The 25993-nt window shown below is 32.9% G+C and overlaps 1 protein-coding gene across 3 annotated transcripts; it reads right to left on the bottom strand.

Annotated features, from left to right (window-relative positions):
* Positions 1–15798: 15798 nt before the first annotated feature.
* On the bottom strand, positions 15799–22354 carry LOC143630082 (protein ZINC INDUCED FACILITATOR-LIKE 1-like). Of its 3 annotated transcripts, none has more exons than XM_077099182.1 (16): positions 22133–22354; positions 19551–19591; positions 19403–19463; positions 19221–19323; positions 18971–19127; positions 18826–18888; positions 17699–17748; positions 17530–17605; positions 17260–17439; positions 17087–17174; positions 16929–17014; positions 16573–16680; positions 16440–16484; positions 16247–16335; positions 16103–16146; positions 15799–15993 (listed from the first exon to the last, which is right to left on the bottom strand). In XM_077099182.1, exons 1-16 carry the CDS (start codon positions 22284–22286, stop codon positions 15902–15904), a joined length of 1437 nt encoding a protein of 478 aa, XP_076955297.1. In that variant the 5' UTR covers positions 22287–22354; the 3' UTR covers positions 15799–15901. The 3 variants fall into 3 exon arrangements, with proteins under 3 accessions (XP_076955297.1, XP_076955296.1, XP_076955298.1); XM_077099181.1 differs by having other exon boundaries at positions 19403–19457; positions 19545–19591; XM_077099183.1 differs by lacking the exon at positions 22133–22354 and adding an exon at positions 19737–20207.
* Between the last annotated feature and the right edge of the window lie 3639 nt (positions 22355–25993).

The raw sequence follows: 25993 nt of genomic DNA on the forward strand, positions 1-25993 counted from the left end.
TTGAAGAGTCCAAAGATCTAAGCAGACTCTCATATGATCAATTGATGGGATCATTGCGAGGCCATGAAGCTAGAGTTAATAGAGGGGGTTCTAGCTCAAGCTCCTGTTGAGGAGCAAGCATTTCAAGCAAAAGAAGAAGAAAATGCTAGATTGTTTGTACAAGGAAAAGGTAAAGAACCATCCAAAAGCCGAGGATGATGCCGTGGAAAAGGACCGGTCCAATATTATAATTGTGGTAGGATTGGTCATTTGACCAGAGATTGTTGGATTGAACCCCAAGCAAGTGCTGCTGTTAAGGGAGAAGGAAATGATGATGATGAAGGTCAGTTAAACATGGAAATTTGCACTGATGATGATCTATGAAAATAGTGTGTTTATAGCTCATGATGAAGTAAGCCAAGCAACCAAAGATGTGTGGTTCTTGGACAGTTGTTGTTCAAACCACATGTAAGGATAAAAGTCCTTGTTTAATTCAATTGATCTCTCAAAGAAGGTGAAGGTTCGTATGGGATACGATAAGAAGATCCAAATCGAGGGAAAAGGTGTTGTGAAACTTGAAGCTATGGCTGCAAAGCAGAAAATGGTAAGTGATTATCAATTTACTCCTGAGTTGGACTACAATCTTTTGAGTATAGGAAAACTAATGACAACTGGCCATAAGTAATTGTTTGATGAAGGGGTATGTGCAATCACTAATAAGAAGAATTGGAAAGTGTTTGAACCATTCCTATGTCAAGTAGTAACACCTTTCCATTTGATGTTAAGAAAACCAATGGTGTTAGGCTTTCAACTATCAGTGGCGAAACACTCACATGCTACTTAAAATATGGCCATTTGAATGAAAGAAGTTTACATGATTTAAGATCAAAAGTCATGGTGCATGGGTTGCCAAAAGTGGAGCATTGGAACATTTGTGAAGGGTATGTTGAAGGGAAACAGGCACGTGAAGAATTTCCTTAACATGTATCCATAACCAAGCAACTTCTTGATCTTTTCCATGCTCATGTTTGTGGACCCATGCATGTTGAATCATTAAGAGGTAACAAGTACTCTCTTTTGTTCACTGATGACCTTAGTAAGATGACTTGGCTGAATTTCTTGCATGACAAAGCTCAAGTCTTTGCCAAATTTAAGGTGTTTAGGGCAAAGGTTTAAACAGCAACAGGTTTGAAAATTAAAGCACTAAGATCAAATGAAGGGGGAGTTTATTTCTAAGGAATTTATGAAGTATTGTGAGGTTGCATGCATAAGAAGGGATCTAGCTGTCTGTTATACTCCACAATAAAATGGAGTATCTGAAAGAAAGAGCAGAACTCTTGTTGACATGGCCATAAGCATGTGCAAGAAAGGAACCTTGACAAAGTATTCTTGGGAGAAGTAGTAGCAAAAGCAGTTTACATCAAAAATCTGTCACCAACACGAGCAGCAGATGACAAAAAATCCACATGAGGTATGGCATGGCCACAAGGCATCTATTCATCATCTCAAAATATTTGGTTCTGTAGCCTATGAACTAACCTAAACAAATGAGAAAGAAATTTGATTCAAAGACACAAAAGTGTATTTTTATTGGCTACTCACCCAATTCAAAGGCTTATAGGCTATATGATCCTATTATTAGAAGTCTTGCGATTGGCAGAGATGTCACTTTTGATGAATTGGCCAAATGGAATTCTAAAGGTGAAGGCAAGCACGAGTTTGCTGACGATCTTATTATCAGTATTGGTGGAACAAGTAAGAGTTGAATAGTTGATGAGACTCCTTCAACTTTTGACACAGAAGATGATGAACAGGGAAATGGTCAACTCAGTCCCAAGTCACCTATTCCAAGTCGTGTAATGGAAGATTCAAGTGCTACCCCTGAAAGCAAACTCCTAAGGTACGATCACTAATGAACTATACGATTGTACAAGTCTCAAGTTAGATTATCAAGCGTGTCAATTTACCCTTTCTTCTATGGAACCAAGTTCTTTTGAAGAAGCTATTGGTTAAAAAGATTTGGTAGAAGCTATGAAAGTTGAGCTACCAGCCTTGAAAAATGACTACATTTGGTCCTTAACCGAGTTACCTGAAGGAAAGAAAGCAATTGGGCTAAAATGGGTGTATAAGGTAAATTTAATGGCTGATGGTGTAGTACAAAAGCATAAAGCATGCCCTGTTGTAAAGGGGTACGCTCAAGAGTATGGAATAGACTATGAAGAAACCTTCTCACCTATGGCCTGATTTGAAAGAGTTCGTATGATAGTGTCTCTAGCTACTAAACAGGGCTGAGAACTGTAGAGTCCATTTTGTTTATTAAGTCTTTTGTATTTGTTACTTTACTTAACGTTGTATTTTATATGCTTTCGTTTGTCTTGCTTGTACGTTTGGGTCCGAGGCCTTGTAACTATAGCCCATTGGGCCGTAAATAAGAAAGGAAGCATAGCATACCTTCACCTATAAAAGGTGAAGCATGCACATGCACAACTTAACCTTTTTAAAAATTAACAACTCTCACCTACTCTCTCTCTCTCTCTCTCTCTCTCTCTCTCTCTCTCTCTCTCTCTCTCTCTCTTATCCTCTCAAGTTTCCTTATGTAGAAAATAACACAAACACATTCAAGATCCGAGATCTAACTCGGTTATAAGGATTTCCGCTTACCTACAACTTAGATTGATCCAAGAACAAGTTGAAAGATCTAGTTTATGGACCTACAATTGGTATCAGAGCTTTTGGCTATACTAGTTGAGGTTCTTGGGTCACAACCTTGGATTTTGGTCTTGTTTTTGTGTTTGAAAGGTGTTTTTAAGTATTCTTCGGGTTGTTTAAGGCGTTTGAAGCTTCAAAATTGGCTAAAATTGTGTTTGATTGAAGATTCGTTGTAAACAGCGTCTGGTGCGATTACCTTTCTCCAGATTCTCAATCGCAACCGCATTATCATTGAATCGTAATCGCATTTAAAGAGCCAATCGCAATCACATTGGATTTTCAGTTGCAACCTGTCACACCCCAACCTAAGGCGGAAATGCCGGGGCGTGATCCGATTGCTCACAGCTCGAAGATACTATCATAAGTATAAATGACAATATCTAATTAATTATTTTATTTCAATTATACACACACAATATCCAAATACAACAAACCAATTCAAATAAACAAATATAACATGTTAAATTCATGTATGTCTTCATTACAACCCTAAAGTCTTTCTAAGTGTCCATACTTCAACTTCAATCAACCTGCAAATGCGTAGAAAACAGAGTTTGTCAACAACACATGTTGAGTGAGATGATCACCAATTTTGAAACATTAAATAATAGCATATATATATATATATATATATATATATATATATATATATATTTGATAAATGATAAATGCGCAAACCAACCATGTGATAATAATCAATCAAATCCTTAACAAACCAAAACCAAGTTGTACTCGTGTGCCAATGAATCGTTGCCAAGCGAATCGGGCATTGATTACAATGACTAGATTGTTGGTTTACCTTTGCCAAGCGAATCGGGCTCCGGTTACTATAACGGTCGTATGATCATACTAATGAGAACCCTATACAAGGGGATATGCTGGACCTCTCCGAAACGTTATCAAGTAAACAATTAAACATGTAGCAATTAGCAAATAACATTCAATTGATATTCACACAATAATTATGTTTGCGATTTTGGGTATATATAAAATAGAAAATATGAGTAAGTACGCATATGTCCCCAAAACGTTAGAAAACAGTGTATATAAAGGGGAATGATCAAACTCACCTTAGATTAAAGGCAAGCGAGTATAATTAAGAATAAACGAGTAAACGGATAAGCGAGTCATCCAATACGCGTCAAACGAGATAAATGATCAGAACCTGAAACTTTGTGATATGAAACTATAAATAAAAACGAACTTAATTCCGCTGGAATCAATCCAAACGGATGAGTAGAACTCTAGTTATGTTGAATTAAACGTTTAAGCGAGCTGGTACTGACCAGAATCCGAACAGCGAGTCGGAATTTCAGTTTTGGTCTGTGGCCTTAAAATTTCGTTACGAGAATAAAAGTCTTCTGGACCGAATGTTGAATCCGACCAGAAGCATGAGAAAACGCAAAGTCAAACTTGTTGACTGTTTTACCCTTCATCGGGTTTTAAAGCAATTGACCACTCAATACCCTTCAATCTCAGAAATTGATTGAAGGTTGTTGACTAGGGAATATGTATGAACAATTTTACAGTTTACAACTTACCCGGAAAGTGAAAGGATTGATGAGAAACGGAAGTCAAAGGTCCTCGAGTTTGCAAAGTCAACGAACAAGTCTTGAATCTTTAACGAATATGCAAAAAAACGAAGGGTTGGAGGATGAACAGAGGTAAGGGACGGCTGGAGGATGTTCTTTAGGGTTTGAATAATGTTTACAGCAGATGTTTAATGGTTGTTTATATAGAAAAACACAAAACAAACTAATTATGGGCCTTTTGGCCCGTTTAAGCAAGTAAATATGTTTTAAGGAAATAATCACCAAAAGATTCATAAAAATTTGATCTTGGACAAGGGAAAACGAATTAAGAGTTGTATTTTAGTTATATTATGATTACTTGGTCCTTAATTCTCTCTAATATACCAAAAATAAATGATTTTATACCTTAAACGAGTTAACGAACGAAGACGAACCAAGATTGGGTGCAGTGGGGCCACCGCGCTGCGCGGCCAGTAGGTAGGCTAGCTATCGCGCGGCGCTTCGGAGGGTATGAGGGATAAGTTTCACACGTTGTCACATTTAGTCCATGTATTTTGGTCTTTGACCATTTTTATGAACTTTTGATAATATAAATAAGATTTAAACACTATTTAAAGTACAAGGGCTTCAAGTGAATTATTAGAAACTTAAATATTTATAATTATTTGGTTTTTAATTAATAATAGTGATCCAAAATATTTCCGGGTCGGGTTATACGCAACGAATACAGATTCGAAAAATCCGAGATGTTACACAATCGCATTTAAATCACACTCGTAATTGCACTTGGGAAACAAATCACACTCGTATCAGATTTCTAATCACATTCACATTCAGAGACCCAATCACAACGCATTACAGTTCACCGTGCGATTATGATTTCCCTGACTTGGAATTTTTCACAGAATTTGATGTTTTTCAAGGATTGCTTTGATTTAGAGTTATTTGATCAGTTTAGAAAGATGTCTTACGATCCATAAATGAAGAACTACATGATGTTTGAAAATGAGGCTGGAACTACAAACAAACCACTCAAACTTTTAAACTTTGAAAGTAATTATGATGAATAGAAGTGGAGGTTCAAGAACTTTGTGAGAATAAATGATTTTTTATTGTTAAGATTTATTGAGAATGGACCTTAAGCCTACAACAATAACTGCTAATGGACCAGTTGATGTTCCTCCTGAGAGTCTCACTGATAATGATAAGAAACTAATGCTTGACGATGAAAAGGCATATGGGATAATCAGTGTGTGTTTGTCCACTGATATCTCTCAAACCTTAAGAGAATGTATTAACACAAAAGGTCTTTGGGATGCCTTGGTTGAAAAGTTTGAAGTAAATTTGGACATGAGGGAAAGCCGAAGGGAAATGCTAAATGGAGAATTCAACATGTTCAATCATATTCAAGGGGAAACCGTTACTTCACTCATCAACATATTTGAAGAATTAAACACAAAGATGAGAAGTGTTTGTATCATCAGAGAGATGCCAGAGATAAACAAGAAGCTATTAAATTCACTGCCATACACGTGGAATAGTAGTGTGCCTACTATCAAGAGAACCACCAATCTGAATACAAAACACTCACAAAGCTGACCTCTACCATCAAATCATTTGAGATGGATGATAAAATACGTATGAGCAATCATGTCAGTTCTCTGAATCATGCCGGTGTTTCTACAGCTTCTGGATTCAGCTCAGCTTTTCTCAGCCAGTCTCATCCCACCGTTCATCTAGTAAGTGGGGTAAAAGTTGTTCAATATGAAGTTCAGTCCAATCAAAACAAAGCTTTCAAGTCATCGACAAGTGTTTCAGGATCGTCAGCATCAAACTCAATTCAAGATTTCATAATCAAGTTGTTAATCAGGCCCTGAAGGCTCATGGGATCAATAATTCTTCAAGCAATAACTCCAGAAACTCAAGCAGCTCCAGTCAACCAACCATGAAAGTTGATGACTCTCACATCTCACTGTTCCATGCCTTTATGGACAGCCATGAGGAATTGCTGCAAGGGAAACCATTGCCTTCGTCTTTCCATCAAGGAGATCTTCCAGAGATCAACGAGCAAGACCTTGAGAAGATGGATATTAAGAACCATATGGCCATGACTATTCTCCGGGCCACAAACTTTATGAAGAAGTATGGGAAAAACAACTTCAAGGATTCCGACAGTAACAACATTGGGTTCAACAAGGATAAACTTCGTTTTTACAACTATAATGAAATGGGGCACTTTGTAAGGGAATGCACTAACCCAAGACAACCTGTTTGTGATGTGAAGACTGTTGATGTGTCTGACTATTAAGGGGTTAAAGGGAATGATGTTGGTAAAAGGCCAGTTGGTCAAGGTAGCTCATCGGGTCAAGGGGTTTCAATAATTGGTCAAGGAAGCTCTAAGACAAAGGCATTGATCACCCAATTTTGTGAATCTACTGAGCCGGACTAGATGGCTTAAATGGGTGAACTGATGAACCCTATGAACTTGGCTGAGATGGTGTTTATGAATGGAGGCCAAGCTTCAACAAGTACTGCAGCAGGAAGCAGTCAAGGAAATCCAGATATTCCCGAGGTACACAAACGTCAATGCTCTAAACTGTGTATAGATAAAGTAGAAAAATATAGAACTCATAATGCTAGTCTGATAAGAGAAAACATGGTATTGATACCAACATGATGAGTATAAGAAAGCTGAAAAGATATTTACTACTAGAATCAAGACTCGTCATGATGACATGGCAAGCTTAAATCGAAAGTTATTTGAAGCACTAGACTTGATCTTTCTAAAAGAAAAATAGAAGAACTAGACTTGATCTTTCTAGTTGATTCTCGCAGTAAAAGAATAATAGCTTTAAATGCTAAAATTGAAGAACTAGACTTGATCTTTCTAAAAGAAAAATAGCTGTTGATAAGTTTGAAATGGCCTATGATAAACTAAACGGCATTATTGGCTCACAGCTGGGGGTGAAACAAAAGGCAGGGTTAGGATTTGAATATGCTGCTATGTAACACCCCAGCTAAAGCGAAAACGCCTGAGTGTGACATACAGGTTGCTCAAACACACGTGACACTAATAGGTGACAATAATAACATTATTTCATTTAAATCTTCATGTAACACAAGTTTATCAAATAATACAAGTTGTAACAAAGTGATAAGTTTATTTAAGTTAAAATTATTTATATTTGATTTATTATGATTTTTAATTGATTTATTAAGTATTAATTAGTTTTAAATAATAAAGATAAAGATTTTAAAAAAAATATCATGGACACATATGAGCTGACCCGGGTCTCTCATCCCAAACACACATACCCCAACCAGTTGGTCTAGGAAGACAATTTGCAATAAGACAGAACGGAATATATAAATGCAATAATCACATGTTCATCTTCTTCACTAGGAAACCCTAGGTTTCTAATCCGTTAAATTATTCCATGTTAGATAAAATTAGGTTGGGGGTTTTGTTTTGCATTGAAAATATATGAAAACCCATATAAAAATTACCTGGAACTGTGAAGGTTTGAGGGTGAAACGACGGTTGACCGGACTCGCGATTTGGACAATGTTTTACTGGACTTAGAGAGTTTGTTTGATTACTTTGAGGTTGAGGACGAGTTTAGACAATGATTTAGGTTCTATATATAGGTTCAATTGGAGCGTATATACGATTAATGGGTGTTAAATGTCCTTGGCCGAATTTCCAGCGAATAATACGGGATTTTAATGGTGATTAAGGTGTTAAAAACCCAATTAATATATTGATTAACCATTATTACGTTCATCTAGACTCGTTATGCTAAAGTTACGGGTCAAAACACGTTAATTACGGTGTATTTGTAGTCGCCGTGTTTTATGGGATTGCCGGATTTAGTCTAGCCAGAAAATCGGGATATCATTGCGAGGGGGGGGTGTTGGAAGGGGTCTATTACAATATTAATTTAATTGTAAAACATGTTACATGTTTAGAGGGAGGTTTGGATTGGCCGAAGCCGTCGCCGACGCTTGCCGGACGGCCGATGGCCGGAAAGACATGAAACAGGGGGGAGAGGGCTGGGTTGCAAATAATAATTTTTTTTATTAATTTACACTTTAGACCCTCAAGTTTTATATTGTTTTAAAACTAGATTTAAATTAAAGTTACAAAATGACCCTTGGACTTTAAATGCTTTATAAATGAAAAAGTAATTATATAATTTACACATTGGGTCCCGAACTTTCAATTGTGATATAAAACTTGGATATTTGTTGTATAGTTTGGAGATTGATCAAACTTAATAAAACTTTAAACCTTGGAATTTCGTTACTAGATTTTAAAACGAATAGAAAACGAACGAAGAATAATCGGGAATATTATATAAACAATAAATGACGATCAAAAATACATTGACATGATAAACCGGGTCGGCTTAACGAAAACAAATAATAAACATTGGCGGATGTCAGATAAAATACATGCAACAAAAACCAATTAGTAATATTATTGTGTGTGTGTGTGTGTAAATAAATTCGAAAATTCGAAATGGATCGAGTTTTCGGGGTTGAAAAGTAATGAATGTTACATGCTATTCCTCCAACTTTTAATAATAACTACACATCCTTACCCCACTTTAGTTTCAACACCCCACAAGAGGGAAATGGTCTATAGAATTGGTTATGTACCAAATCCTAAGATATTTGTTCCTACAGTTCCCAAGACTGTTGATCCAATCTTTGAACCAGTTAGTTCTAATAGTAATTCATCTTGTTCAACAGGTGGTGTAGAAGAAAGTGGATCATTGAAAAAAGACATGAGTTGTGAGAAAGATAGAGTTTTAGATTCACCTTTTGATTCCAATGTGAATTGAAAACAATCTTTGTCAACTCTGTCTGTAATAATAATATTTCTGTTTTCATGCAAAATACTTGAACCCATCTTCAGATAGTGATGTAATTTGTGACAGTGTTAGTGTTTGCATTGCTAACATTATTTTGAATGAAAATATTTAATGTTATTTCAAAAAGCGATTGGAAACTGTGATTTGTGAAAATTGGCCTAATGATTCTTGTGTTGAAAATTGTGAAAATTTAGATGAGTCTGTTGATGTGAACATACCAAGTTGTTCATCTTCAAGTTGTAAGCCTGAGGATAGATCAGATAAAAATAAAGTATTTGAAACTGAAAATAAAGCTAGTACTTCAAGTAAATATGTTCCACCAAGTAAAAGATCATTTTCTCAAACAACCAATCATTTAAGAAATCCCCAGTCATACAATTTTACAGATAACAACTGATATGGTCATTATCAACAAAATTATGTTAAGTCACATTATGCTAATGATTTTTATGATCGAGGTCAAAAACCAATTAAGAATCACAGTCATGTTCCTTTCTTCCAAGGATCGCCTTCTCGGCATCATCAAATGTCTTATAGCTCTGATGAGTATTATGGAGTCTATAGTAAAAATGTTGTTATATGTGTGGAAATCCATCTCACCTTTCAAGAGATTGCAAGAACTGGCATGGACAACAAAGAGATATGCAAAATAAGTTTAATCAGTACGGATATACAACTGCTAGCAGCTAGGGTTCAAGGACTGATCAAACTGTAAGTGAAGCCAGTGAAGCCAGTGAATCAGACGTGACATCCAAAACTGATAAAACCAAGAAAAAGAAAAAGCCTTTTTGGATAACCAAAAAGGAGAGAGAAAAAAGGGATTCAAAGACTGCTGTGTCTAAGAATCCAAAAAAACAATTTCAAAGTGAAAGAAAAGAAATCCAAGGTTTAAAAAATATAAGGATTTTGTTTTGAAAACAAAGAAGACTAGATCCAAACATTTTAAAAACAAGGGAAATGTTTCTGCATGGGTTCTTAAGGACTTTGAAAACCATTTTGGACCATTAAAAAACTGCTAAAAACTATTTAAAAAAATATAAAAAAAATGAAAATTTTGAAAAAGTAAAAAAACCAAAATTCTTATATTTCATTATGGTTTCATTAAAAAATAACCAAAAAAATTTTTAATTTGTATTATATCTATACGCATGTGTATAATTTCATTTAATCTCTAATCATGTAACGTACACATATGTATATTATCATTTACCTTAAATTATACATGTGTGTATAAAAAACATATGTATACATATATGTACATATTATACATATATGAATAATTTAGCTAAATCGAGAATTTTTTATTTCTGGGTTTTTTGTGGTCCAAATTGGTTCTCGTGGTTTAATTTCCAAAAAGTTCTCACATAATCCTGATCATTTATATATATATATATATGTGTGTGTGTGTGTGTGTAGAGAAAGGTTAGAATGTGGTACGTGATTAGAACCATTGGATTAAATATAACATATAGTGGTAGGATGTGGTAGGATGTGAAATGTTTGTTTCTCTCTCTCTTTTATATCGTAGCATCCATATCATATTCATCATTATATTCAAATCAAAATAAAAACCTAATCAGGCAACCATCTACCAGCCACCTCCATTCAAACGTCGTTCAACCAGCCATCGTCACCAATCAGGTCGACCACTACCACCAGCCACCACCGTACAACGCATCAACAGACATACTACCTCTTTCACATCCATATACGGAGCATCAACAAACAGACTTAATCGTTCTATCAATTCAATTCTGCAATGGGCGATACCTTAGTAGTAATGTGTGTTCGATCAATTGGGTAATGGATGTTTGATTATGATTGCACAGGTTTGCCCAAATCTTCAAATCTGAATTGGTTCCCAAATTTGGTCAAATTAATTAAACGATCTCTTCTATATTATCTATATAGTATAAATTGTATGTTTGGTGCCACATTAGCTACGATTGGGCCACGTGGCAAAACTCCATTGGTTCACACAATTTTTTTTTGTTTTAGGGTCGTAAAGAACGTAACAGATACCAATATATTTCACGTCGACTCATCACCTAGGACCGTCAACACTCAGATTTTACTAATGCATGGATTTATCAGCCCTTTGATTTTAGTTTTGATACCTTAACGAACGTAGCCGAAACTAACCAAATTTGCACCGAATCACGGCTTCGACATCGGGTTTTACCCACTCATCGCTGCAAAGACAAAACCGACAACATACAGGGTTTACCAACGTCTGGGTTTTACTTACCTTTTTGTTTAGTTCTGGTATCATAACGAGCGTAACAGAAATCGACCGATTTCACGTTGACTCACCGCCACAACGCTCGACTTTTACAAACGCATGTGTTTTAACGCCGCAACGCCTAGGACTAGCATGCTTGCATTCTATCAATGCCCTGGTTTTACCGATAGAATGAACGTCGTTGGACGAAACTCAACACAATTACCACAATATATACATATTCCGATATCAATACTTTATAATCAATCGCTTCTCTCTAATATTTGTTTTGTTTTGTTTTAGTTTCGATATCGTAATGAACGTAATGGAAACCGACTGGATTCGCGTAAACCCAACGCGTTTTGTTTTAGTTCTAGTACCGTAACGAAAACCAACATAATGCCCATTTTGTTTTGTTTCAGTTCCGGTACCGTAACAAACGTGACAAGACCGACTGAATTTGCGTAGACTCACCACCTCAATGCTCGGGATCCACAATGATCGGATACTACCAATGCTCGAGTTTTACTAGGTGACTCCACCTATTGGTCCACCTCAATTTTATAATTTTATTTGTTTTATTTTTTAGTTTTATTTACGGTACAATAACACACATAACCGACACCGATCAATTCGCGTTGACTTACCTCCTCAACACTTGGGGTTTTTCCACCGCTCAGGTTTTACCGACCTGTCCCGACGCGTAAGAAACACTAGCTTCAATTACAATTTCGTTATTAAATTGTATGTTCGTGTGTTTGATTTCACTAACTTTTAACTTTTGAAACTAATCGTTAATTAGGGTTTACATAAGATAGTAATGATAACATGGGGCGGAATTAGAGGTTTGAAATTGGATTGAATTCCAATTGGTTATAAATTTAGTCCGGAATTGGATGGATTCGTACACTATTAATTATGTTATATAAATTCACCCCTAATATTATTATACACATTAATTAGTTTATATGCATCAATTTTTGAACTTCAAAGGAAGATAAGTTACACTAGAAACTCGATAAATTAATACTCGATTATTTAATAAACTCTCTAAGATAATATTTTTTGCCGGTCCCGACTCGGGGATAGGGTGTTAAATTAAAAATTCGCTAAAATTATAAGATAATACATTTTTGATAATTTCTTTAGACCCCATATAAAATATAAATTAATAATTCCTTATATATAGCATATTACATGAATGATTTATGAAAGTTTTTTGAAAAATGACTCAATTATTTTTTGTTGAAATCAATTTCCCCTTGAATCTCGTCTCTAATTTTCCTTAGCATGGTAAGAACTTCTGGTGTTGTTTTCTCATAGCTCAACAAGAAATTGTTCAATGCGATTGCCGCTTTAATAGCTTCGTTTCGCGAAGAGGGCTCCATTGTAGAACTTTCATCATCTTCTTCATCGATATCATCTTTATTAATTCCAATAACGCTTTCAATAATTTCTTGGATCATTTTTCAATTCAACTTGGGAGATTGAAGGTTTCTTTCAAATTGGGCCGTTCATTTGATATACATGCATTATATACAATAATTAAGTGGAAGCTTGAAAGGTGTTTGTAAACTAAGTATTCTACTATAAATTAATAAAATATTAATTAATATATAAATTAATAATTATTAATTTATCGATTAATTAATAACTCTTTTAATTAATAAATTTTGGTGGTCCCAAGTATATTATTTTATAGAGTTTCTACTGTAATTGAGTAATATAATATCATCTGCAATATGCATAGATGTGGAAACAAATTCGTACGCACTCACTTTACAACGACTTTTATGTGCTTATTTTTCAACCAGGATTTACTCATTTTATATATGTTAATATATGTTAAAACAATCATGTTCATTGGATTACATCGAAACAGAAGGCAAGCGGGCAACAAGCTGCGCCGCTACCCCTTTTTGAATCGCAAAACCCAATCTTTTAAAAACTATATTTGCTGATCTTGGAGTCATAACATTACTATGCATGACCCGCTGAACACGGGTAAGTGCTTATTTATTTATTAGTTTCTTCATTATGATGTTTGATACTTTACATCTATCACTGTAGATTGCTCAGTTGTTTAACTATTAAAGCGACATGGTTTTTTCATGTCATTTAATTAAGCTATCCACATAAGATTCCATCTTAATAATTTTTAAAATTATAATTTACACATAATAAGCTATTTAAGTTTAATCTACTTATTTATATTATTAAAGCAAAATCATTCTTCCATAAGGTATGTTATTATGAATCCATAAGATAAAAATATGTTATATTAAACATATTTTTAGGCATATAAATATATTTTAATATGCTTTTGAGACGGCAATGTATGTTATTAGGTATATTATTAAATTTAACTTTTTTTTGTATTTTTTAGCCACCCGTGTATTACACGGGCTATATCCTAGTATATTAATATGCGACATCAAGCAGCTGTTAGAATACAAGCTATTCCTAATCTTCAAATCTGAATCCATGCCCCAATCTAGTCATCGATTGCAACAACAATCGATTGTGATTGTACGAACCAACTGATGAACACAGGGCCACTAATGTATAGCGCTTTAGTTTATGGCATTTAAGAATTTTATGTTTTAGTTTATAATGTTATTGTTTGTTTATAGTGTTTTTGATCATTAAATCATGAATAGTTGTAGAGTTCGTAATGCTATTGTGTTTTCGCTCATGATGTTCAACATATTAATAAAAACACACTGTAATATATATTGTTCATTAATGTTGGTTATGATGTTCAAGCTAGTGTGTTTTAGTTCTTGGTGTTATGTTTTAAATTTGAATTAAAATCTGGTGTTTTTTTTTAAATTTTGTTTAAAACACACTATTATATATCTTGTGATATTCTTGGTGTTGTGTTTAAAATTTGGATTAAAAAATGATAATTCTAGATTGATAATGCTTCCATATATAATATAGCACACTGAACGATTATGCCCCTGAAGTGTTATAAAACAAGCATTAAAATAAAATACAAAGTCTACAAAACACACTTTCCATCTAGATCATCAGATCACCAAATCTAACCACCAGATTGCTTCTTACACTTTTTAGATGCACTCCACTTATAATAACTCCACCATATATATATATATATATGTATGTATGTATGTGTGTATGTATGTATGTATGTATGTATAGTAGGGGGATATTTTAAGAACCTTGTTGAGTTTTAAGAACTTAAGAACTTTATTCTTGACCACACATTTGATTAAATAGCTTAGATTATGTGGTTGAGATTAAATGTGATTAAAAATTAAAGTAGAAGAGAGAATAAAGATGTACAGTGATTACACTAATTTAAACGTCCGTTACGCATACGTAATAAGTCGACTCGGTGCGTAAAAATTTTTGTAATTCTTTTACGTATATGTAACCTGCATATATTATGTATGTGTAAAAAAATTCAAAAAAAAAATTTGTTATGTTGAGTTCTTAAAACTCAAAGTGGTTCTCAAAAGAAATCTCCCATATATATATATATATATATATATAAAGGAGGGATATTTTGTGGTTGAGATTAAATCTGATTAAAAAATCAAAGTAAGAGAGAGAATAAAGATACAAGTGATTACACTAACTTTTACGTTCGTTACACATATGTAAAAAGTTGACTCTGTACGAAAAAAAATTCTGCAATTTTTTTACATATATGTAACCTATATATATTATGCATATGTAAAAAAATTGTTACATTAAGTTCTTTCGAGTTCTTAAAGCTCAAAGTGGTTCTTATTTGAAATCTCCCATGTATGCATGTAGATAGATAGATAGATAGATAGATAGATAGATAGATAAAAGACACACACTAACCCAAAGTAACGTTTATTTTACAAAGAGACGTCTCATAAAAAACATATTACAAATTTTACACCAAGCGTAGGAGGTTTATCAAAATTTTATATAATAATAAAAGATCTAGAAAATAAATTGAATTATTGACGTACCTAACAAATGTGAAAATTCTATTACACGCCTAGTAAAAATCCTAGTTCCGCCACCAACACCAAGCATTTACTGGTTCAAGTGGTTCCCTCACAAACCGAGTTGTCAAGATGAAATAGTGAATCTAGGAACTCTCAAATTTCACTATACATTGCAAGTATTAATGTATTTCTTTTTGAGATACATACAACCTGAGTGACCCAAACCAAACTTAAGAACTCCTCTAATATATTAACATAATATTCATATTTGAGATTGATTCCCCTAAGAGGAATGTTTGGTATTTAATATATTAATTAACATAAGATCCATAGTAGTACATTACATTTTGAAAAAAGGGTCGAAATTTACCTCATTTGTGATCGCAGTTGTTACAAATACGCGAAGTATAAGAATAGTCGATAAAATTTGTTTTAACCCTTCACAAAATGAATGACATCCACGACCTAAGCACAACTGATACAATACAATACAAAGCTAGAAGGCCCTTATGGTTGACTCTATATAAAGTCAACATAAAAAATGCTACCTTGGCAAGTAGAGCACCCAAAAACATGCAGTCCTTGGATTCCTGAAGAATCAAATATATTTATATATGGGTTCATGTGCTCTAATCAGTAATGGTTTGTGATCAAAAACGGCTTGAAAGTAAGTAGAACTCCAATTCCTTCAATCACATTCAAGAAGAAAAATATCATCTGATCTCCTGAAATTAATAAAAGATATAAACAAAATTACTTTATATTTAATATTCAAAGAGGGAAAATAGCATTTTCAGGCGAAGAGAATAATGAGCAGAGTAATAAAACACATACCAGGAAGAAATGTTGCATTTTGTCTCTTTTGGGACCATGACAAACTGCAAATATATTGACAAGTGAGACTTATTTGATGCAAATTTGGGTCTAATTTGAGAATGTAGATATGAATGTGAGATTATTAAACGAATGAGTACTCACAGTGCTCCTCCACATGCGGGACCGATTGCTTTGCAAATTGACTGCAAAGTCATGGCTATGCCATTGGCTGCACCTCTTTGGTGTTGTTCCTGTTATCATTCATGTAAATTTGTATACAATATTAATAAGTTAAATGCCTTAGAGAACATTGAAAAACAAAGAAAAGAGTTAAAAAGAGAAGGTATGATGTTACCACAGCTTTATTTTGCAGCATGAACGTGCCAGTTATGATAGACACCTAGTAAAAGTACCATTTGTACGTGTATATTTAAATAAAGTTTAATGTCAACATGATGCATAAAACATCCCAACCATACAAAACTTACTGATAAAACGTTCTTCACGATCGATGCAACATTTAACGTAAAGGTGAGCATGAAGCCTGATAACAAAGCTATGTATGGATACGATGTGAGCAGAGGTATAGACAAAACCTACACAAGATATAGTTGCGTTAACTTAGCTAGATAGTACCTTTGACTCTAAAAGTCAAACCAACTACTCAAGCTATCGAAATTATGTAAATATATTTAACCTTTCCTACAAAACTATAATTGCATCAAAAATAGAATAATTATCATATGCTAAGAAGATTATATAATGACACAGAAAAAATAATAACTACAATTTTGTTAAAAACAATTTAAATACAAATGAAGGACATATAAGAAAAATTGCTTACTCCTGAGATGCGAGCTACACCGATTGGGCCAAATATTCTTTGTGCAATCGGATATAATGAAGTTTGGAAAAGAAGAAGGCCCACCCCTAAATCAAGACTTCTGTGATTAATATAAACTAAAAAAATCATAAATTAACGTCCAAATTCTAAAATTTCACCTGTGATAGATAGAACTGTGCCAACATCTTCAGTAGAATAATTCAGGCCCCCTAAACTCTTAGGGCTCACAGCCCACAAAGAGAAAATCTGTGAAAAACAAAAACCGACACTGTTTACATGTTTGATCTTTTAGGACACGTGACATGTAATTAACAGATAGATTTTAGATCACCTCTGTGTAAGCCATGTCATGAAGTGAAAACACGCAATAGACAATGATAGAAGACATCAGTGGCCAGTTTTTAAGGAGGCTTATAAACATGGAATCTTTTTTTTCATCTGTTTCTGCATCAGCATCTGAAACACAGAAAGCGGACTCCAACTCATTTTTCTTATGAAAGTGTAACGTTTCCTGCAGTTTGAAAAACAATATTGTATAAGATTTATGTTAAGAACATGAAATCAAACAAGAATTAAGTAAAAGGTGATCAGAAAACTGTACTGGAAGCCAAAATGCACCGATGGTAACAAAAAATGTGAAAATGGAGATACAAAGGCAAGGCAACAAATATGGAAATCTGCATCACATGTCATAATTGAATTGCATAAATAACAATAATTTTGGGAAATAAAATTATCACTATCAAGAAGAAACAAAAGGTTAGCTTTACCTCCCGAATAAAGAATCTGGAGATACTAGACTTGGAAAATTCTCTGCAGGCTAAATTTAAAGCAACCACAAAAAAAATAAAAACATTAAAAGGGAATACAGATTAATACAAGTATAGATCATAATTTCACTAATTAAAGTAGCAATATAATGAGTAAAATTTGTATCTCCGTTTACACACACAACTAAGTTGGCATGTAAACAAATCGAACGTTCCGTTGACCGTTCAGTGAGAAGTTCGTTTATTTAATAAGTGAACGAACATTAACATTTATTTAATAAATGAACAAACATTAACAGAAAAAAGTTAGTTCATTTAGTTAAACGGACGAGCATGAACACATCTCATTTGCTCATTTTTGTTCGTGAATGTTCGCTTACATTCATCATTAAATTCATTATGCTCATTCGTTTATGTTCATTTGTGTTTGTTAGTTTACGTATCTTTAAGTTTGTTCGTTTACGTTTGTTAACATATTCATTTAAGTTTTTAGTCTCGTTACAACTTGGTCTAATTTTAATAATTTTTTAGACCCTACACATTGTTGTTCACGTTTACTTTCAATTGCTTTTAGCTCAATTATGTTTGTTCATCTACTTCCAATTATGTTCATTCGTGGACCATTCGTTTATTCTGTTAACGAACGAACATAAACTAACACGAACACCATTTTTTTAATGAGCCCGAAAAATGAAACCTCATGTGTTTAATTGTTCATGTTCAATCAATTGTTCAGTTGAAACTAAAGTGTTAAACGAACAAACACGAACATGCTTCATTCGTATTCGTTTTGTTCCCCTACAGGCCTACGTACAGCATATATGCACACGCGCGCGCGCATATACAATGTATTATATATACATGTGTGCACGCACATATTATATATATGTGTATGCGCGCGCGTGTGGGCATATGTGACATTCACAAAATCTTGAGTTTACTTCAAGGGATTGATATCATTTGAGATTTTTGCATGATACTGATAACAGAAGTGTGATCCCTTAATTATAAATTTGTAGATTGTGCATAAATATTAAATAGCCTTCTTCTAGTCAATCTTCAAGATGTAACCTGACACATGGTATATATGGATCACGTCTATGCAAATGGAGATAAGAATTAAAAACCTGTGCAAGGAAACCACCCAATGATGGGCCAATGATAAGTCCTATGCCCCATGATGTACTAATCTGAAACAAATGGCAAGTTTATAAATTTGATGTCATTTATGGAATGCAAAAAAGAAAGAAAAGAAAATGAGTCACTGCTTACGGATGACAATCCTAAAGCTTGATGTTCTTCCCGGAAAAGTTCACACGCATATGCCTTTATCGGTCCAAGCAACCCGTTTAAAAAGCCAAGAAGAAACCTTGTAGCAATAGCCATCCAATAGTTGACGCTAAAACCAAAAAGTGTGTTGAAAACAACCCTGAAGAAGATGAAAGCTACAAGCTTTAGGAGGCTGAAATAATGATGTATACAATGTGGTTTTAGACAGTTATAAGTTAAAGTAGTTACTAACACTGTTACTAAGCCAATCAGAATAACTGGCTTTCGACCATATCGATCCGCCACTACTCCCCAGAAGACAGAAGTGAGTGCCCTTCCAATCATATACGCAGACCCTTCAAAATTTGTAATTAATATATTACACGCTTCAATATAAAGGTAAGAAATGAAACACAATGGGTAAAAAATGGTTACCAACAAAGCCTGCATAGTAACTAATGTCCTCTTCTTTCTCTGCAATGTTAAAATCCTTTACCTACAACAATAAATCAAGATAAAGAATTTAAAATCTCAAATTATGAAAAACTGGAAACAATGTAAGCACATAAGCGAACACACTTACCATGAAATAAAGAAACGGGAAGAGCGATGATATAGGCAGTGCTGAGAAAGATATCAGATATGAACATCAATGTGAGGTTTAAGAATGTAACTTATGACCCTAATAAAATATTTTGGAAATTAACTATATATAACCATCATCAAGTCTGTTAATTGTTATATAAGACGCAGAATGATAGTTGCTTACCAACACAGAGCATTACAATCCATATAGACAACAATTCCTTAAACGGTAACCCGGTTTGCAGCTCTTTATATTCATCCAAGTTACACCCAGGACAACTTTTGTCATATATTTTCTTCAAAAGTGGCTTCTTAATGCCACCCATTAGATATCAATATATGATTCTTTATTGTAAATTGATCTTTTTTTCTTAATACACCACGGTTTGGTGTTCATTGAATAGGTAAGTTTTGGATGTTGCAAGGATGGCGATGGTTAAGGCTTTTTATCTAAATGATTATCTTCTTACCATCACCATCATCGGTGTATCGCATTTCAGAAAGATTGTACGCATGAAACGTTGCGAATAATTTTGAAATGAAACGTGAAATTGTAAGGATTCTTTGGGAAGGAGATGATTTGCATGTTTGAATTCATGGGAAAACATGTTTTCTTTTCTTGGACGTAAGTTGGTGAAGGGTGACAACTGGGAACAGGATGAGTCGAGTTTTTAATGAACTTTAATGCAAGGTGAGATCTCATTTTCCACATTTATAAACCGCTAATACATTTTTTTTGTCTTCTTCTATAATTTTTACTTTAAAGTTTAAACTATTAACTTTCTACATATCATTTTATGTATTGGATGTGTTATTATAGATGGTGTTTCAAATTTTAGACAAGTGGTAATGTGATAACACATTTCATACCTAAAAATTTTAAACACCATTCTTTAATTTTCTTTTTGCTATTTTTGCAATAAATTATAAACACTTTATACTTACATGTAATGTACGTGCTAGTTATAGAATCTTGACTTTTATACTTACATACAATGTATGCGCTAGTTTTATCTGAGTTACTCTTGATTTTTATTTTATTTTATGTATTTAGCTTTTGTATTGTTTTTATTAGTTTCAAAGTAAATTACGTTATATCGTAAACTTTAATTTAAAGGTATCTCAGTGTACTGTGTACATGCCGAACTTTTGGCTAGTTATTTTCCAAGTAATATTCAAAATGAAAATACTTTAATTTTAGTGTCACTTTAAAACAACATATAGTACTAGTAGGTTGGTAAAACATGGGTGGTTCAATCAGAAAATAAATTTGTCAGGTTACGGCACAACAACTAAACCAGAAAATAAATTTGTCAACGTCCAAACACAAAAACGTAATTAAAACAAAACAAAACAAAAAAAATGCCAACAAACCACGCGTTGAGGTGGTGAACAGACGCGGATTCGGTCGGTTCGGATTACCACACTGTCTCTAAGCAAAAAACAAATTGGTCAATGTCCAAATACAGCAAATTAACATATTAAATAATATTTTAGTTTAAAAATTATAAATTTAACAATATGTTATTTTAAATTTTGTAAGTTTAAAATTTTAAGTAATTTTATTATTTTTGTTTTGAACGGCTATGTAATATTATTATTTATCGTTAAGTAATATTATTATTAATCGTTAATCAGTAACGCATTTTAGTTATTACGTTCACTGTTTACATTTTATTGTTTACGCATTCAAAAAGTTTACTAGGCTGAGATATTTTCATTTCATCATTTATTATTTTACCGAAGTTATTTTAAAATGACTAATAAAAAAATAAACTAAATATGTAAGTTAAAAAAACATGAAAACATCACATTAAAAAAAACAATGCTCTCTTTTATATTTGTATTTTATTTAGTAAGAATTAATATTTTCCAGTTAGAGTAGGAGAGAAACGAACATCTTCTAACAAAATACCCATTTTAATAAATATTTTTTAAACTATACTAAATTGATAAATAATTTTTTCAACTAATCTATTTGGTAAAAAACTCTACATACAATTGCTATCACTAAATTGATAAATAATTCCGTGTACCGCTATAATAAGTGTGTACCTATACTAAATGAATAAGATAATGTTTCGACATTCACTCAAACAGCTAAATTAAATATATAACCGCCGTTTGAAAAATATAAATATACCATGTGTATTTTCAATGATAGATCTAAAAAGAAGAGTTAAAAGCTGACGTGGGTTAAAGTTAAAACTTAAAATTATTTTGTTTATAAAACGAAGAAAAAAATATATTTGTACCAAAATTTTGTTTGGAGATACCCTCAACCAATGTAAAATTGGTCCCTGCATATTTCGGAACATGTTTATATCATTCTTTCTTTCAAACAAAAGAACAAAATGATGACACTAAAGCAATAAAACAAATCGAGTACACAATTTTTATCGTAAACGATAATACCAAAATTTTGTGCAGAATTTAGTTAGTTTTTTTTTTTTTCCGTAAATGAAGATTCAAGAAATGAATACCATCAGTTCTAACTAATTTCAAAATATATAAATACTACTATACTAGTTATTATTATTAATTAATCATTAAATAAAGATGAGAATATATGTTACTCACCAACACATAACACCACGACCCATATAAACACGAGCTGTTTGTAGGGAAACCCGGTTTGCATTTGTTTATCACGATCCACTTTGCAACCCGGACAGTTCTCGTGGTATACCCGATCCAAAAGTTTGTCTTTAAGTTCATCGTTGTTGATTGCCATTGAAGCCCTAAATCCAGCTCACGCGCGCCAAGTCAGCAGTCGGCTGCCTTCAATTTCTTTCTTCCAGCCGACAAACACCCCTAGCCGGCTTCCTTAGCTTAAGATATGGAGGAATTTAACTTCAAATTAAACCTGCAACCTCTTTATATGGAGGGGAAAGATGGGGAGAAGAAGTTGAATTTGGCTACTAAAGAGCAAATATCCTTATTAATATTATTGTACCTTATATTTTCTGAGAAGTGAGACTTTGAACCTTATCAAGTGAATTAATGACAAAGTGGTCTTTATTTGGCATATAGTATTCAATCATACCCCAGAAAGTGTGTTTATAATGTGCCCGCGTGATGCGGCGGGTGTCCGAACACAAACCCTACGAATCACATAGCAATTAAGAGTGTTCATGGTTCGATTTAAAGCCTTTAAACCTTTTAAACAAAACATCAGTTTGGTTTCACGGTCGGTTTTTTTTTACTTTCACTCGGTTGGTTGGTTTCAAAATTTTCAAACCGTAGCTAAGGGTTTGGTTCTCGGCTTATGCTGAAAACCGGCCATATGAAATCAGACCAAACTTAGATGTTGTATGCATTTAAATCTCTTTTATTACTTAGTATTTGACAAGTTTTGTTACATATATTAGATATAGTTAAAATATAAATGAACAAAGTCTTTTTTAATACAAGTAAACATGACTAATATAATTTTAAATTAACCTAATTCCAGTATGATTTTTTATAGTCTTCGTTCTTGTTATAATTTTGCATCTTAGATGCTCCATTAATCTTTACTATTTATGTTGCTAAAATTATCATTTTTCCTATTTTGTTATATATAAGAGAGTTGGTAACGATTCGGTTTCAATTTTCAATGATTCAAGTTTGGTTTGGACAACGAAAAATCGATTCTAATGGTTGGGCTCACAAGTTTAACTTACAAACCATCAAAAACCGGCATTGAGCACCCCTACGTAACTTATTAATTTTTTAAAAATTGAAAAAATTATAACAATATCATACTCAAATTAAAGAGAATAAAATGCTCGATTTTATGGTGCACTTTTTTTTACAAAAATATTGGCGTACGAAAAAATTATGGTCGTTTAAAAATCGTGGTGGGAAGTTATTTTAAGATTAAAATTAAAAACATAATACGGTTAAAAATGAGAGGGCAAATTTGTAAGTTAGTTGAATTGTGTTTAAAAGACAGGTTTACCCGATTTTGCACATGTACATTATGCATTAGCATTTACAAAACTATTAAAATCAATTGTCTTAATTTACCCTTATCTCATGTATTATATGTAGTATAGATAGTTAAGATATAAATGAACAAAGTATTTTTTTAATACAAGTAAACATAAATATTACAATTTTAAATTAACCTAATTCCAGTATATTTTTTATCATCTTCGTTATTGTTATAATTTCGCATCCTAGGTGCTCCATTAATCTTTATCATTTATGTTGCTAAAATTATCATTTTTCCTATTTTGTAATATATAAGAGAGTTGATAACGATTCGGTTTCAATTTTCAATGATTCAATTTTGGCATGGACGACGAAAAATCGATTCTAATGGTTGGGCTCACAAGTTTAACTTACAAACCATCAGAAACCGGCATCGAGCACCCCTACGTAACTTATTAATTTTTTGAAAATTGAAAAAATTATAACAATATCATATTCAAATTAAAGAGAATAAAATGCTCAATTTTATGGTGCACTTTTTTTTACAAAAATATTGGCGTACGAAAAAAATTATGGTCGTTTAAAAATCGTGGTGGGAAGTTATTTTAAGATTAAAATTAAAAACATAATATGGTTAAAGATGAGGGGGCAAATTTGTAAGTTAGTTGAATTGTGTTTAAATGACAGGTTTACCCCATTTTGCACATGTACATTATGCATTAGCATTTACAAAACACTTAAAACAATTGTCTTAATTTACCCTTATCTCATGTATTATATATAGTATAGATAGTTAAGATATAAATGAACAAGTATTTTTTTAATACAAGTCAAAATGACTATTACAATTTTAAATTAACCTAATTTCAGTATGATTTTTTATAATCTTTGTTCTTGTTATAATTTCGCATCCTAGGTGCTCAATTAATCTTTACCATTTATGTTGCTAAAATTATCATTTTTCCTATTTTGTAATATATAAGAGAGTTAGTAATGATTCGATTTCAATTTTTAATGATTCAATTTTGGTGTGGACGACGAAAAATCGATGCTAATGGTTGGGCTCACAAGTTTAACTTACAAACCATCAGAAACCGGCATCGAGCACCCCTACGTAACTTATTAATTTTTTAAAAATTGAAAAAATTAAAACAGTATCATACTCAAATTAAAGAGAATAAAATGCTCGATTTTATGGTGTACTTTTTTTTACAAATATATTGGCATACGAAAAAATTATGGTCGTTTAAAAATCGTGGTGGGAAGTTATTTTAAGATTAAAATTAAAAACATAATATGGTTAAAGATGAGGGGGCAAACTTGTAAGTTAGGTGAATTGTGTTTAAAAGACAAGTTCATCTCTTTTTACACATGTACATTATGCATTAGCATTTGTAAAACTCTTAAAATAAAGTTTTTTAATTTACCCTTGTCTCATATATTATATATAGTATAAATAGTTAAGATATAAATAAACAAAGTCTTTTTTAACACAAGTAAATATGACTATTACAATTTTAAATTAACCTAATTCCAGTATGATTTTTTATCATCTTCGTTATTGTTATAATTTCGCATCCTAGGTGCTCCATTAATCTTTACCATTTATGCTGCTAAAATTATCATTTTTCTTATTTTGTAATACGTAACACCCGTAAATTTTCGTTAAAAGGACTTATGCCTTGTAAGTTTGTATCTTTAACCTAGACTCGTTCTGGCATCTTCAGGGACCTCCTGGTTATTTTTGAAAGTTATATTATCCAACTTATGGCACAAGATGATTCATTTTACAAGTTTGAAGACCAAAGTATAAATTATTCAAAACCTAAAACCCTAACTCCTCCTCCCTTGGCAATTCCGATCGGCAGCCTTGGAGCAGCATGCTCCTCGGTTTTTGTGCCACTCCAGCCACTATAGAGCCATATCCTGGCTAATTCTAGGTTGGTCCTACCCTAATACAAGTCTTTTCACCATTAAACCCTTTGTTGAACATGTTAGGGTTGAGTTTTGATTAAAACAGCTGACAGATTCGTACTCGTTTATTGTTCGGTCTGTAACTCAATGAAAATTTATTGTTTTTTGATATATTCTTATTTCCATGATGTTCTACTTTGAGTGTAGTTACCAGAAAGGTATAATATGTAATTTTTAGATGAGATTTGAATGGTTTTGATGATTTTATACTAACGGGTGTCAAAGCTGATGTGGGGTGACGGATTCTAATCTGTCTTCCCGGTATCATAACTCTTTTTTGACAAGTCCAAATTGGTTTATTCCACTTCTTAAAGTTCACATTTTGAGTTAAGATTACAACCCAATTGGAATCGCTTAATTTGGTTTGGTAATGATTTTTAAACAATTAAAACACTTTTGCTGCGCGCTGAAGTAGCTGCACGTACCTTTTTGTGCTGGAGGAATTTTTATGATTTTTGTGTGCATTGTAAAAATATAACAAAAATGATTTTAAAAGCCTAAGACATTTATTAAACTCTGGTAAAAATTTCATAATTTATTTCCATGGTT

This window comes from Bidens hawaiensis, unplaced genomic scaffold (assembly GCF_021521415.1).
Source record: "Bidens hawaiensis isolate Kalapana, Puna unplaced genomic scaffold, B.hawaiensis_p1.1 tig00005523_1, whole genome shotgun sequence".
NCBI classification, from domain to species: domain Eukaryota; kingdom Viridiplantae; phylum Streptophyta; class Magnoliopsida; order Asterales; family Asteraceae; genus Bidens; species Bidens hawaiensis.

Excerpts from the sequence above, each read along its gene's own strand:
- LOC143630082 (XM_077099182.1), bottom strand. The coding sequence starts at position 22,286 with ATGGCAATCAACAACGATGAACTTAAAGACAAACTTTTGGATCGGGTA. Across the intron at positions 19,324-19,402 it reads TTACTATGCAGGCTTTGTTG|GGTCTGCGTATATGATTGGA; the intron begins GTAACCATTTTT and ends CAAATTTTGAAG. Across the intron at positions 15,994-16,102 it reads AAATGCAACATTTCTTCCTG|GAGATCAGATGATATTTTTC; the intron begins GTATGTGTTTTA and ends TATTAATTTCAG.